Raw genomic sequence first — 16415 nt, forward strand, 5'->3', positions numbered from 1 at the left:
TCATTGACATTCCGACCACATGCTCTCCGGACGCCACTTATACGAGTATGCCTGTTATACATTTTGGGTTTGACTACAAAAGTCAGATTAACTGATGGGGCAGGCAGTCAGAAAAAAAAACTGTGCAATAACGATGGAACTAATTTGCCGAGCGACGGTACACGGCACCACACGAGCGGTGTTCATACGTTATTTGATGGCTCGGCAGCTTTAAACTCTGCCATGGCATTAGGTACAGTACAAAACATGGTGAAAGGCAGTCCACTGAGGTTAGATTAGCATTTTAAAAGCACTACAATCACCTTCTGTGGTTGATTGTTCAATAAATCACTGATCCTCAACTCTGTCCATGGAGGACAGAAGAAAATTTATATATATATATTGGTTAGTATTGTAAATGTGTGGCCATGTCTGTGGTTATATATAAAAAAAGAGGTTACCTCATCATTAATCTCCACTTCAGTGAATCCAACACTATTAGCATCCACCACCACCTTTTCCATCTAAATAACAATGCTCCATAAATTATAATCAAGTTAACAAGCAGATTCAAACTTCTATTGGTGCGTACAAAACACCATCAAATTTCTTTAACAAAATTATACATTTTTTTCCCCTAGCTTTTCAAGATGATGAACCACTTATCCAAACACAAAAAGTCATTAGTTCAGTCTCAAGTTCCGAGGGGTTCGGAAAGCACGTGGCCCTCTGTATATGAATTTACTGTGATCTTCTTGTGTACAAAGCAAGCATGGTATTCAGGCGATGAGTCACAATAACGTGGCTGAAGTATGTTGACCAGACCACACACTAGAAATTGAAGGGACGACGACGTTTCGGTCCGTCCTGGACCCATTCTTAAGTCGATTCAATCGACTTGAGAATGGTCCAGGACGGACCGAAACGTCGTCGTCCCTTCAATTTCTAGTGTGTGGTCTGGTCAACAAGCATGGTATTTATAAATTAATCTTTTCCAAAATGAATCATTTTAGTGAATTTTATCTTGAGGTTATCTTGAGATGATTTCGGGGCTTAGCGTCCCCGCGGCCCGGTCCTCGACCAGGCCTCCTTTTTGTTACTCATCCCCAGGAAGCAGCCCGTAGCAGCTGTTTAACTCCCAGGAACCTATTTACTGCTAGGTAACAGGGGCATCAGGGTGAAAGAAACATTTTGTCCATTTGTCTCCGCCTCCACTGGGGATTGAACCCGGAACCTCAGGACTACGAATCTGAAGCACTGTCCATCCAGCTGTCAGTGAATGTTTAAATCCTTACTTGACATTTTTATATTTAACCACAAACCATGTAAGCGATTTCCTTATTCTCCCATTACTGATTATCTTTCAGGTTCCCAATTTGTTCTTTCTGTGGATTCTGTTTACTATTTTAAGCCGGCAAGTGGTTCTCAGACAAATGTTACCATATAATTTTTGGGGCATATGATTGTTTATAAAAAGATTTAACACTATGGATTATGTAAAGTGTACGATAAAAATTTCTTAATCATCAACGAAAGTCACCAGGCATTAACTACAGATTATAAGAACACCCATGTAAAATGTTATCATAAATGATGAATTTGCTAAATATTATTAGGCTGAAGAATCACTGTTGATGCAAGACTAACCAACGCTCCCACATCCTAGGCATATCTTGCCTCGAGATGGTTTCGGGGCTTAGCATCCCCGCGGCCTGGTCCTCGACCAGGCAAACCATAAAACATAACCATCTGACTAACATCAATATATATACGAAAGAATGACACTCGACAACCCCCCCCCCCCCCGCCCAATGCATCTTCATGACGACATCCCCCCCTGACACCAGAGTAACAAACCCCAACCCTAGAAACACAAACTGTAACTGTCTCTATTTTCCGCTCGTTACAACTTGTAATAAAGGTGTTACATCTTGGCTTAACATGTTTATGACGTATTAGAACGTTGTTACAACTTGCTATATTGGTTGTTATAACGGGTTAGGTGTTAAAACTTGTTCGAACGTTGTACCAACGTCGTAGTTTCGGTGTGTGTTTGGCGGGAACACATCCTGGATGAATGCCATTTTGGAAAACAGCTTCGTGCTACATTCAGTAATAAAAGACACTCGAGGTTAAATTTACACTGCCAACGAAAAAGTAAATAGAAGCTCCTAGTTACAAGTATTCAAATAACTACAAATCACAATACTGTATTACCAAGCCAATTATTTTTTGCATAATGTTGATGTTCTTATGGTATGGCATTTAAAGGCCTTGAAAATTACCCCATGTAAGCTGAAAGGGGCCTGACAGCTGAGTGGACAGTGCTCGGGATTCGTAGTCCTAAGGTTCCGGGTTCGATCCCCAGCGGAGGCGGAAACAAACGTCCAGAATTCCTTTCATCCAGATGCCCGTTTACCTAGCAATAAATAGGTACCTGGGAGATAAACAGCTGCTACAGGCTGCTTCCTGGGGATGTGCAACAAAAAGGAGATGCTTAGCCCCAAAATCTCAAGATAACCTCAAGATATGTATTTTTTTTTTATGAATTTAGGCTTGGGAATTTTAGACAACGAAACGTCGTTGTCCCTTCACTTTCTACTGTGTGGTTTGTTCGATATATTTCAGCCACATTATTGTAACTTCTCGACTGCATAAATTTTAACATTGCAGCCCTAAGTACAGTATCCCTTCGATGAAAGGAAACATGCTAAAACGTCTTTGCACTTTCAGCAAACCCCAACTGTCCTGACCACTGTGTACACACAGATGCTAAAAATCTCATGATCAATGTGTTTCCAGGGGGATGCGGGGTCAACATTGCAGAGGCCAGAGAGTTTCTTGGCTGGAGAAATAATGCAAACCTTGAGATTACCTTGAGGTGTTTCCGGGGCTTAGCGTCCCCGCAGCCCGGTCGTCGACCAGGCCTCCTCGTTGCTGGAATGGTCAACCTGGATACTGGGTATCATCAGTGCATCATCAGAAACCAGTGTTGATCTTGACCTGGTTGATGGGGTTCTGGGAGTTGTTCTACTCCCCAAGCCCGCCCTGAGGCCAGGCTTAAGTCCAGATGACTGGGCCATGATGTGGGTTTTAATTTGATAGCATTATTACTGCAAATGCCAAACAGCAGCCATGATACAGGATTTTGTAACTGCGCCGTGCTCAACTTGCTATGCCGTTTAAGCCAAGAATATAATATAATAATGTAGGACAAATTTAGCTCCTTGTATGCATTAAAAAAATGGTAGTATGATTTGTTAAAATTATTTTTCTACTTTAGCAAGTCACAAATAAACCCAATGTTTATTCAGGTATTCAAGCCTAATATTGTTCCCATTATACGAGATAATGACCATAACAAAGCAGGGACTGCAATAATCGAGCACAGTACCAGATATGTGAGAGAAGACGATGCTACGGTTCTCGACCTTCAATCCCCAAGCTAAGCAAGGTTTAAAGAGCATTATTAGCCTAGACAAGAAATTAGACCCCTTCCCCTTTTTACCAGGAAAATATTACCATAAGCAGAGAGAAAGGGCTTAAAGCATACCAGAATTCTTTGCTTTCACTGCTCAAGAAATTCCAAGATTCTGATTCTTGCTCGACTCATTGACAGCAAAACCAGCATAAAACATAAGTGAAAATTAAAGAACAATTAGATAAGCTTTTGTAATCGAGCACCACAGACTTTAGATACTATGTAAGGTACCTAGAAACCCTAATCAGCACCTTTGATACTTTCTATGCTATTCGTGTTCTTCACGTCATAAGAAATTCATAACGTTCATTCGGAAATTCTGCTAAAAACAGCAGGATTTGCATTTGGTTCTAAGAAACACCTTGAAAGTCTTCAAAACCATGACAATCTAAGAATTCAGTTTTTCCACCATACTAAAATGTTGATTTTGTGAAGTCCCTAATCACTAATCAGCACCTTTGATACTTCTATATATTCGTGTTCTTCACTTCATAAGAAATTCATAATGTTCATTCGGAAATTCTGCTCAAAACAACAGGGTTTGCGTTTGGTTCTAAGAAACACCTTGAAAGTCTTCAAAACAATCTAAGAATTCAGACAATCTAAGAATTCAGTTTTTCCACCATACCAGAATGTTGATTTTGTGAAGTCATACGTCAGGCTGCGAGCAGCCGCGTCCAACAGCCTGCTTGATCAGTCCGGCAACCAGGAGGCCTGGTCGACGACCGGGCCGCGGGGACGCTAAGCCCCGGAAGCACCTCAAGGTAAGTCCCCCGCCAATATTAAGCAGCAGTCCAGTGCCTGATGCTTTAACATCTTTCATGTACCAATGCTATCGTGTGACCTTCCACCTGCCGGTGGATAAATAAAGGAATACCACCCAAAGAAACACTCCATAAATTAACTAAACAAAGAATATTGTCTTTCATCTCTTTATTAAAGGAGGAATATATGTTACACTTCAACACACAAAACATTATCTATACAAAAGGGAGCTAAATACCCCTAGATGCAGCACAGCTACCTCAACCATTTGGCAACTTGTCAAGCCAAATTTTTGCCAGTTTCGGAAGCAGCCACTCTCTTTAACAAACCGATTCACGGCACAAGTCAGGATGAGCAACGGGTCTGATGCTTTGTATAAAACATTACTCAGAGTGGCAACATTCCAATGGCCGAGGCACCGCCGCAACACTTGATTAGACGATATGGCAACAAGATTGTACTTCAGGTACCAAGTTTGCAGGCACTGACCAGGTATAATCATTACCTACAACCTCATCACATTCACCTACACAAACTAAACATCTCCAGAGACAACAAAAAAAATATATAAGGCACACACACTGACCTGAGGACGTGGTTATTTTATTATGCTGGTGCATCACTGCACAATTAGCACAGCTTGCAATTTGGAATGGGAATAGGTGGCTGCTAAAGGTTGCAGGTAACATTGCATTTTGGTTTGGATTGGTTTACAAAAGACTAGTGTATTCAGTGTACTGGCAATACAGGTAGAGTAGTTGGCTGATAGTTTGTTGACATAAGCCACTAACAGTGAATATGAAATTTCTTTCAGACAAAATAGATACTTTTATTCAGTGAACTCATCAATCAACATTTAACTCTACATTTCTAAAAAAAAAAAAATATATATATATATATATATATATATATATATATATATATATATATATATATATATATATATATATATATATATATATATATATATATATATATATATATATATATATATATAAAATGCCAGCCAAATACTAGAATTAATCTAAAGATTTTTTAACAATAATGTTATACACCAGATTAGGATATAAATTCAATTTCAAGGGTCAAAATAGATGCTTAAGTTAAAAATTACATTCATTCGGTAACTACAAAAGTTCCAAAAATAAACAAAGCTTTTCATGAAATAAAAACTATTTAGTACATATACTGAATTCACTTTTGACAGGGACCTCAAATAAACCCCCGTATATATATTATAGTGTATCCTACCATCAAACCTTGATTAAGGAGTCTAAGGCACTTCTGCATGCACAGATTTTGAATCTTAAGGCACTGTAAAGTTTCTTATTGTAACAATAGATGCAAAAGATGTATAAACAAGAAAAGACTAATGAGTTACACACTGAAAATCACAATGTGATAGATTCAGGAGAAAACGCTGGAAACAGGACAGCCGGCCTGAACCAGCATCATGGATCACCCAGACGACGCACCACTTGACCAATGGGTCAAATGGGTCAAGTCCCGTGGGTCACGTCCCCAGTGGGTCACGTCCCCAGTGGGTCAAGTCCCCAGTGGGTCACGTCCCCAGTGGGTCAAGTCCCCAGTGGGTCAAGTCCCCAGTGGGTCAAGTCCCCAGTGGGTCACGTCCCCCGTGGGTCACGTCCCCCGTGGGTCACGTCCCCCGTGGGTCAAGTCCCCCGTGGGTCAAGTCCCCCGTGGGTCAAGTCCCGGCTCTGCCACGCTCCACAATACTGGGTTCCATCCCACTGTCCTGCTTCAACCATTTTCTGGCTAAAGAGTTCATAAAATACTGCTTTACCTCCAGTTAAACAAACTAAGAGCTATTTGGCAACATGTACTGGCACCCATGGAATCATATTATATACAATAAAAACATTTTAATCTAAATCTACAAAATTGCAGTCCCCCAAATAAGACAGTTAACAATGCATTTTTTCTACTGGCGTTAACAAATTTCTTATAATTAATCCCTCAAAAACATTAACACCTCCAGATAAGAGTTTAATAATCAGTTTTAACAGGTGGAGCTCCAAATTTTTTTATATAATCAAATCCTCCCCTCCCCCCCCCCCACAAAAAAAAAAAATTTGATCATCACCCTGAATAAAAAGGCAGATGATGGATTTCCTGGCCGACATTTTAATAAATTCCGATTTTTTTTGGTCACTCGCGGCCAGGAAAACCCTACTCAACCGCAATATTAAGTAGGCTAAAAAATTATAATGTTACTCCAAGCTGGATTGACTAGTTGAAAATTCATTTCTAATAAAGTGGAAACAGTGAACATTTCATAAAATTATTACACTTGACTTGTGAAGCAATTTATCCTTCACATATTTAAAGACAATTTATCTCCATCACTGATGCAAAATAATTCTGAAAACTTCTTATATGTGCGCTTTAAACCTTTAAGCTTCCAGTGAGCATGTCCCTCAACCCCTTTCGTGTCATAAGGAGAGCAACTTACTGGCTAGTAACTTACTTGTATCTAACTAACACACTGCACACTTCACTACCATCAACTCTTCCTATACACAGTGAGCCTGATTTAAGGATTTAAGTGCATTAAACACTAAACACCCCTCCATAATAAAATAATTAGTTGCTAAAACTGTGGTGTTAGTACCCAGTTAATGACATCGTGACTGACGCAGAGTTTGGATTTATTAGCCGACTCTTTCTCCTCAAATTGTTCTGCGATGATATTGATAAATCAACGCACACCCGCTAATTTCGTAAGTTAGTCATTTAAATTAATCATATACACACACACACATAATTCTACTGTATAGTACTCGTATTTTCCTAGGTGAAGAAACAAATGCTTGAAATTTATGCGCAATTGAAATCAATATTTCCCTTATATTTGACTAGTTAAATCATTTATCTTCATATAATGACATGACAATGTAAAATGCTTGTACAGCGATGTCTATACTTAAATAATAATAAAATTTATAAACTTATAATTTTTAACTTAAAAAGGATTAATGACAAAGAAGTCACTAGCCATCACTGGTGTTGCAATGTCTTACACAGTCACCGAGCCACAGTCTGACATCTGTCTACTCAAACATACTTCAAGTAGGGGCCTCGTAGCCTGGTGGATAGCGCGCAGGACTCGCAATTCTGTGGCGCGGGTTCGATTCCCGCACGAGGCAGAAACAAATGGGCAAAGTTTCTTTCACCCTGAATGCCCCTGTTACCTAGCAGTAAATAGGTACCTGGGAGTTAGTCAGCTGTCACGGGCTGCTTCCTGGGGGTGGAGGCCTGGTCGAGGACCGGGCCGCGGGGACACTAAAGCCCCGAAATCATCTAAAGATAACCTCAAGTATCTTTGTTCTCTGACCCACCACCCCATATAATCCGTAGCTACATGACCTGCACCTGTAACCCAGATCTCCGGTTTTGGCAAAGCACGACATTCAAGAGCGCCGCCGTCTTCTTGCACACTTCTTATATATCAATTGGTTTTTTTTACCTAACATCCTGCCAACATGTCAGACTCAAAATACAGGCAACATTTTAATGATGGTTTCGACTTCTTGCATACCCTCAAGGTTTTTGCGGTTCAACAAATTTTGAGCAGAGAAGAACTAAGGTGGTGGAGAGTGGTATTCCTAGTACTGTATTCCTATTAGTCTCTTCAATGAACTTCTAGCATACCCTCAAGGTTTTTGCGGTTCAACAAATTTTGAGCAGAGAAAAACCAAGAGGTGGAGAGTGGTATTCCTAGTACTGTATTCCTAGAAGTCTCTTCAATGCTGCTAAAATATGAAGGCCAAAAAATTTTGTCTTTACTGGTATGTACAAACAGAACATGATAATGCAATACAGCAGGGGAAATTAAAGCTAAAGTTGCTGTGCAAGTAATACAACTCGGCAAGAGACGGATGGAGTGTGTGAAGCCGAATGGCCGCTATTGAAGAAGGCAAAGGACTGCATGAGAAATTTAACGTTTGTGTGGTTTTTTATAACGAAGGTGGCTAAGACGCTTCAAACATTCCCCATGATACATTATTTGAATGTCAAAATACATGGAGAGAAAGGGCAAGGTGACAATGCAAGACAAAAAGTACTGCATATTATTCATTTGTAGGACCGAGTCTCTCCCTGTCATTAATAAGTGTGAGAGGAGTGCCAGTGAGGCAACAGCAACGTGGTATTATTTCTGGGCAATGGCTCATCGCTGGTTGACCACACGAGGGGAAGTTGATCCTCAGAATCATCCACAATTCAAACTTCCTTGACCAAATCCATGGATCAAATTGCAAAACTTTAAACATTGAAAATGGCTAAACAAATTATTTTGCCAGATGCCTGCCTCAAACGAGCTGTAGGGTAACCTAAATCTGTTAAAATATAAATGCCACCTCAAAGACATTGATATAAAGTACTGTATAGCACAAGCATAAGATAAAGCAAAACCATCAATCTCGAAAAAATGACGAAACACACTCTGGATCTCATTTGGTCTGGTTGCTTTTAAAACAATCGGGCAGATAAGACTTTTTTGTGAAAAAAAAAGTCGAGAAGCAAAAGCTAAGAAAAAACTATGTTTACATTACAGAAACAAAGTCTCTAGAACGTGAGAAGGAATTTATATCAATCTTGACGCTAAATATGAGCTTGTGAAATAAATATGTCCCAATTTAAGATTAGTGATTGTTATATTATACTATAGATATGGCCAAGAGAACATGCCAGATGAAATTTGTTAGAAAGGGTGGTTATAAAGATAGAAAAATGGATATTATGCAGTGTATAATCTAAAAGGAATCTAAAGATCAAAGAGTTTCCAAGTGCCCAACTAATATGGAAGAATTTTTGTTAATTAATGCACACACTTTTCATGAATTAAAAACTAACCCGTTCATATTCTAATAAAGCAGTACTGCAACGTGTTGTCCTTCACTATTAGCCTTCATATCCAAAGATGCAGTGATCGTAAGTCACCATTGTGAAAATGTAAAATTAAGTAATTCACATGCCTGAAACTGGTTACCCAGTTTTTATTCTACCATTCATTTCGTAACGTTCTATATCAAAATCAAAGTTCTCAACCTGCCAACGAAAAAATGTTGAAATTTGTCGATTCAGGCAACCAACAGCTAATGATTCTATAAACAAGTGATAATTCTCCTCAAAATTTATTGAACACAGCACTGCACTTTCATTCGAATAGAACATTCGAATAGAACACTCTCTTTCGGAATACCAGTCGCACAGGAGGCTCTGACATCTGCAGAAAAATACGGATCCCGTTCACGCTACCCCTCCCTGCCTGCCATACTATATTTCCCCTACAAATTATTGCTATGTTTTTGGTTTGTTAACAGGACTATCATTGCACAGAGAAGACCAGTGGTGGTGACACTTTTAGAGTGGCCTAACTGGAACATGCCAGGCAGCAGTACCAGTGGTGGTGACACTTTTAGAGTGGCCTAACTGGAACATGCCAGGCAGCAGTACCAGCACCGGTTCCAATCCCACACACTATACAAAGACTCGACCGTCTATGTAGAGTCCTTCGGCACACCAACACCTCCCTAGGCCACACAAGTCACAAGTGGAGATTCACAGAGGTGGGTAAAAAGAGATAAGATTTTTGTACATATTACACTTACATATTTTCTTAATTATTGTAATATTTTTGTACATATTACATTTACACATTTTCTTAATTATTGTAATGTATTTTTGTTTATACAGCTTATACAGCATTTTCTTAATTATTGTAATATTTTTGTTCATATTACATTTACACATTTTCTTAATTATTGTAATGTATTTTTGTTTATACAGCTTTATAAATATTAACGCATGTATTTTGTCTTTCCACGATCAATATTGGGTGAAACTGGGCCAACGACGGCAGCCATGGAATGTGGGATGAGGGTTGGAACAAATTAAGTTTGTTCAATCAGTATTCCAGTAATTTTTCCCATCTTTCTACAGCAATATGATCAATCATTTGCACACATTTACATATACAAAAATACATATTGAAGATCATAAATAGCTGCGTAATATGGAAATGTCCATCAACTTTTGTAAACTCTCGGAACCTCTAACATCCGATATTGGTTATCCCTTTTAATTGATCTTTCTTTTTAAATTTTACTAGGCAATTTTTTAATATTTTAAAACCAAATGCATTGTCCATTGTCAATTAAATTCATAAACAGAAAATTATTACAGTATAAACTTTTCACCTACCGCATATAGTCGAGGGTTCCGAGCACAAGTTGCCCTTCACTTTGCTCATTCAATAAGCATTATTCAAGTAATCTTTTCCTCCTTTCTACAGCATTATGCTTTAATCATTAGAGCACATTTGGATAAAAAAATATATTTTGGAAACTAAACAGCTGCACCCTGTGAAATATTTCGAAACTTTGGTCAACTTGGCGGTGTTTTGCATGCTCCACATTGATTATCCCCACAAGTTGTTTTTTTTTTAACAAATAAGACATTAATTTCAAACAAATGTCTATGCCAAATCAATGTTCTAAGCCTACATAATGCTGTAGATTCATACCTTGCTATAATTTCGGGGTTTAGCGTCCCCGCGGCTCGGTCCTCGACCAGATCCGCGGAAATTTTATAAATATACATTTTTCATATTTATAAAATCAATTTTATAAATATAAATTTATAAATCTTATAAATATAAAATGAGAATAAACATTGTATGCATTGCTGAGCTGGTAGGTGAAGAGAGTTGCTGAATTAAGAAGCGCAAAAAAGACCACCCTTCAAATCATAGAGCAATTTATGAAAACTTAGTTTTTTTTCTAATGCTGCCAGGAAACTTAAATAAAAAATCCTAGTATTTCCGCTAAATGTACCCTAGAAATGTAACGAAGACCATCATTCTTACCCAAACACCACTTGTCACTAACTACAATGTGAAGCTACTCCTTGCCCCTAGGAGAGTAGTACCCTAATGTTAATTTAATGTCGTGCTGTATTTTTGGACTCTATTGAAATATATTTAGATAGCGAGGGTATCGTCCAACATCCAACCGAGACCCCCTGTGTGTCCAGCCACTGTTGGTCTCGTACGAAAGTAATTAAGGTGGCGGGCTGTGGGTCAGTGACTGTAGTCGAATCAATATAGGAATCCTATTCAAGTTAACCGTAAGGTTATTCAATTTAATCCAATTAAATTTTAACAATCGACAATTTGACCCAAAAAACACAGCTCTTCCAAATTCTGTGAAACTGCGAGAGGACCACGAGCAAAACATTCAATAATTCCCAAGGTGGGTTTCCGTACGCTAACTCGATATCATAGTTTCCGTACGCTAACTCGATATCATAGTTTCCGTACGCTAACTCGATATCATAGATTCCTTTGCATTATCGTTTCCTTTGTACATTTTCTTGTGCAGGAAAGAATTCTTATACAAGTCACTTTCCCAGTCATTTCTTATCAATTCAAAGTTGTTTATATTAAAATATAAAAGAAGAGATTGTTTCAAAGCAGTTTCTTTGTACCGACTCTGTAAATCTTGCTAATCATTACACACACACAAACTGGATACTAAATAAATAAAATAAATTATTTAAGTTGCCAGATACAATAAAAAGGCTGAAAGTAAGACAGGCTCAATGTAATAAATGAAGAGTAAACAGGCATTAGCTAAGCAAAAACAAAAAAAAAAATCACAACACTTATAAGTAATAAACATTCTATTAAAAGCTTAAACTAAAATAATAATAAACTAGCACCTTTCTTGAGTCATAAAGAGCACTTTTAAAAAGACTTGACTTGCATTTGGCAAAATAATCAAAATAAAAATGAAAAAAAAAAGGATTACCTACTATTATTACATTAACAAAGAATGTTAACAACAACTTGGGAAGACATCTATCACATACAAAAAACTGGCCATGTAAGAGTTAATGCACATTATTGCCACATTAACTTTGAAAGCTTTGGTTAAGCTGGATGTTCAAAGTAAAATGCCACTAAAGTATAATGGCACCGTACTGTAAGTCAATACATATTCATTCATGCATTAAATATTCTCGGTTTATTTCCAAACCTGAGTATTAAACAAATATAAAAAGCCAAGTTGCCATAGCAAGCTTTGTCCTATGACTGACTGCCCTACAATGGACTAGGAAGTGCGACATTTTTGACAACGCGGTGCCAGACTCCGTTCCAGTTTAGTACGCTATCCTGGGGAGACGAATCTTTGGATTATCGGTGCAAGGCGGTCAAACACTCAAGGAGATAACGGATATCCTGCTTTGTGTTTCTCTTACGTCATTCACTGCTTCTGACTCAGTTTGCTCACTATGGAGGCCAGATTATTACCCTTGGCCAAATTGAGGGCCCCAAGGCTATCAATAGCAGGGAAGGAGGTTTGGCCAATATCTGCCTCAGAGAGTGGGCTGGCAATCCCTGAGAGCTTTAAGTCAGGAGGGGAAGCTAACTTTGAGGTGGCAAGTTTGGTTGGTGTGGTGGCTGCGGTTATGGTGGCTGCGGTTGGGGTCGTGGTGTCGGCAGCGCCACTAGTTGGTTGCTGCTTGCCCGTTATCTTCTTGAAAGAATTCTTGAGTTCCACATTGCGAAGCTTGTGTACATTGGAGAGATGCTTTCTCATGGTGTCACGTGTACGTGTAATGATGCCACAGATGATACACTTGTATGTGATGTTCTGGTGAGTCTCCAGATGAACGCGCATATTGTACGCGTTGGAGAGAACTTTGCCGCACACGGGACAAGGCGTGGGTACCGCCTTCTTTCCCCCGTAACCACCGTCACCGCACAACAATTCATTAAATACAGGATGACCACCTGAAAGTAATTAAAAACCAACACTTAAAAAGACTACTACAAACTTATCAGTCACGCTCAACTAAATAATATCAAGTATAACTGACTTTCTGGTCTTGTACAATACAATTAAATTGCAAGCAAACTACATTAAGAAAATAATTTCAAATAAAGACAAATGTGAGTCATCCTGATTTAATGTTTTGTTTCATTCCAACTGCTTTCTTATCAGTATTGCATGCACGGATGCACAAGGCTACTATACGGAGGAAAAATTAAACCAAAGTGGTTGTTCTCACCTTTAATGGGTCTAATCATCATACTACAAACATATCACACTGGCAGCTAACAGGAGAGTAAGCTGGCTAACTGCTATTCAGGTAAGATCCATTAATCTTCAGGTATTAGTAGGACGTGATCCTCTTCCTATAATTTCATTAACCTGACATTCAAGATAAGACATCACAATAGTTAACATTCATAGAAATTTCTATATACATTATTTTTTTTTCTAAAAAACATACAAATGGTAACAAGTGTTTGGGAACTAAACTTTCAGACAAGTTCACTAAGCACAAGCAGGAAGATACCAAGCAAATATTTGAGTAGAGCCTACTAAGTAAGGTCCTCAGTCTTGATGGAATGCTGTTGTAGCGGTTCTAAAACTGGTGAGGAGATGAAGGTGGTGGTGGTGGTGGTAGTGGTGGTGGTGGTGGTTGTATTGGTACATGTGGAGGGAGTCCAACTGCCACTGACCACCGGCTCCAACATGGACAGCCCACGGCCTTGGCTGAGATCATTTCGGTGCATTTTCAGCACGTGCTTTCGGGCCGATTCGGCATTACGAAACACTGAACCACAGCAATCACAGCGCGACACCTGACGCTGGTGAATTGTCCGGATGTGTTTGTATAGGTTTTGCAAATTAGAAATCACCTTCCCACAGATGTAGCATGCAGGTTTGTTGGTGTGACCTGAAAGGAGAGAGAGAAGCCTTCGTCACTGGCCATATCTTCTGCAGCACAATCCACATCACCAGTTGTACCTCTTGGGGAGGGGGGGTCTACATCACCATTGCTTGTAAACATGGAATGCTTGTATACTTCTACTGGAATGTACGAATAGGACGATGGCCTTCACGGAAGACAACAGCAGTAGCAGCAGCTCTGCGCACAATACAGTGGGGCTTGCTTGCGTACTTCTTTGCAGCCACAAGATTATTAAAACGGGGAGCAATTTATAAAGTTTTTAAGGTGGCCCCACAGCCCCCGACAATCCCCTAGCTTCCCCCGCAGCCAACTTCTCCCCGTGTCTCTTGCTCATATGCACAGCCATTTGTTCTACCTCCCGGAACTTGGCCCCACAAAAGACGCACTTGTGCACTTTCATATCATGTCTCCTGGCTAGATGGTCCTTCAGCGCCCACACAGAGTCCAACGTGCAGTTGCATAGAGGGCACGCGTTTCTTTTGCAACTTTCAACTGCAAAAGAGAAGAGAAAGGACCATCAGCCAGGACACATGGCATCAATCATGACACCCTAACTCTAGGCTTGCCACAAGCTTCATAAGAGACTTTCAGCAGGATTCACAGGATATTTTGGGAGTGTTTTTTGTTTGATTTATTTCCGCCTTGAAACAATACGATACATAGTTGTAAAATTTATATATATAAAAAAAAAATCTTGGCAGGTTTTCCACAATGCCCATAACTGTTAGCACTGGTATACACATTTCACAGTCTCACAATCGAATAAACAAGACACTTAAAAAATGCTGGAGATACAAAGCAAAAAAGTATACACAGACAGGCCCACCCCAGAAGACATTGCTCAAATATGTAATTCCAGGTGCATGTATATATATACACTACATCCATAAAAAAAAAGGAAAATGACAGCAACATACAACTAGCGAAGGTGACAAAAGGTTTCTTTACAAAAGAACATGAATGCTTTAATACAATTTTTTTACAGTCCAAGGTTTATGGCTATACATAAATCCCCCAGCATACCTAGTAAGGTCCCATTGGAGCCATATAACATCTTTGTTTCTGAACCTCAAGCATTTGGATTTGTTGTTAGGGAGTATTAGAAGAATTTGCAGATCACACACATAACACCATTCATTCATTAGTAAGTGGAAAGCGAATCTAATTTACTTGCTTGACTATCTACAACATGATTGAGGCATAGCTACAGCACACCACACAAAGCATACCAAATGCAATCCTTCCAAAATGCTTTTCTTGGAAGTTTCCAGACCTCAGGCAGAGTGAAAGTGAGGAGAGAGAGAGAGAGAGAGAGAGAATCTCATATTATAATTCATAACAACTTGCTATTTAAACCAATATTAAAAAGTTATTTGGCCCATTGATAAATTACTAATAAAAAGATTCAAAATTATGAAAAAAAAGGTGGGCAGTATTTTGCAAAGTAAGGAAAAGCCTGAGATCTAGACGTTAAACAAATTTTGTCTCGATGTTGCCTACCTTGAGCTGAGGTGTCACTGGGTTCTGTATGGCCTCCTCTCCACCCTGCCTGACTAGCGGGAGGTAACACTCCTGCAAGCAAAATATAATAAAATGTTATCAATAATGAACACACACCCAACACTTAGTAATTTAAAATGTCTACCATGCATAGTTGGACCATGTCAATTATATCCTTGATTGCACACCTCACACACACACGAGAGAGAGAGAGACGATTGAGGAAGTGTGTTTGGAAGTCAAAACTAGAAATGACACAGAAAGAAGCAGAAATTAGGCAAGCAATTAGGAAAGAACCAACGGGAAACTTGTACAAAACACTGCAGCTAAAACAAATCAACAAGGGCCGTGACGAGGATTCAAACCTACGTCCGAGAGCATCCCAGACGCTGCCTTAAGCACTTCTGTCATTTGTTTCACTCCATTAAATGCACTCGATGTAGGTTCACGGCCCTTGTGGATTTGTTCATTTGATGCATCACGCTATTGTGATTTCTGTGTGTACTGCAGATAGAAGTCAGTCTACAATAATTTTTAGGTGTTTAGAAAAGGAAATATCATCTAGGTTGGACAGAGCAGCAGAAGAGATGAAAATCAGAGAAAATAGTAGGTTTAGGAGAAGGCCTAAATTCAAAGGAAAATGTCGGTGATTTTAGGAGGATAGGAAAATATGAGAGAAAACGCACCCCTTAAGGGTGACATTTAATGGAGTGAAACAAATGACGGAAGTGCTTAAATGCCATGAAATTGCAGTGATGAGGATGGCAAACTTTGGTCAAAGGAAGACGGAGAAAAGCTGAAAAGTGAACCTCACTGAAGCAAAACGTCTAAATGGGAATAGAAATGGGGGGGGGAAAAAAAATTCTACAAAGAGTTAGGGACTGAAAAGCTATTGAAATGGTAC

General features: G+C 39.2%; 1 protein-coding gene across 22 annotated transcripts in view; it reads right to left on the reverse strand.

Moving 5' to 3' along the window:
• The window catches only part of LOC123772912 (protein tramtrack, beta isoform), a 171887-nt gene that overhangs the window by 67186 nt on the left and 88286 nt on the right, over nt 1-16415 (reverse strand). For 12 of the 22 annotated variants that reach the window (XM_069323287.1, XM_069323290.1, XM_069323292.1 and 9 more), the window contains one exon: nt 15512-15583. In XM_069323287.1, the coding sequence (XP_069179388.1) occupies nt 15512-15583 (72 nt within the window). Of the gene's footprint in view, nt 1-11709; nt 13044-13308; nt 14504-15511; nt 15584-16415 lie in introns of those variants that run through there. The other 10 variants (XM_069323300.1, XM_069323298.1, XM_069323301.1 and 7 more) reach the window with 4 other exon arrangements.

Source organism: Procambarus clarkii, chromosome 12 (assembly GCF_040958095.1).
Source record: "Procambarus clarkii isolate CNS0578487 chromosome 12, FALCON_Pclarkii_2.0, whole genome shotgun sequence".
Taxonomy (NCBI): Eukaryota; Metazoa; Arthropoda; class Malacostraca; order Decapoda; family Cambaridae; genus Procambarus; species Procambarus clarkii.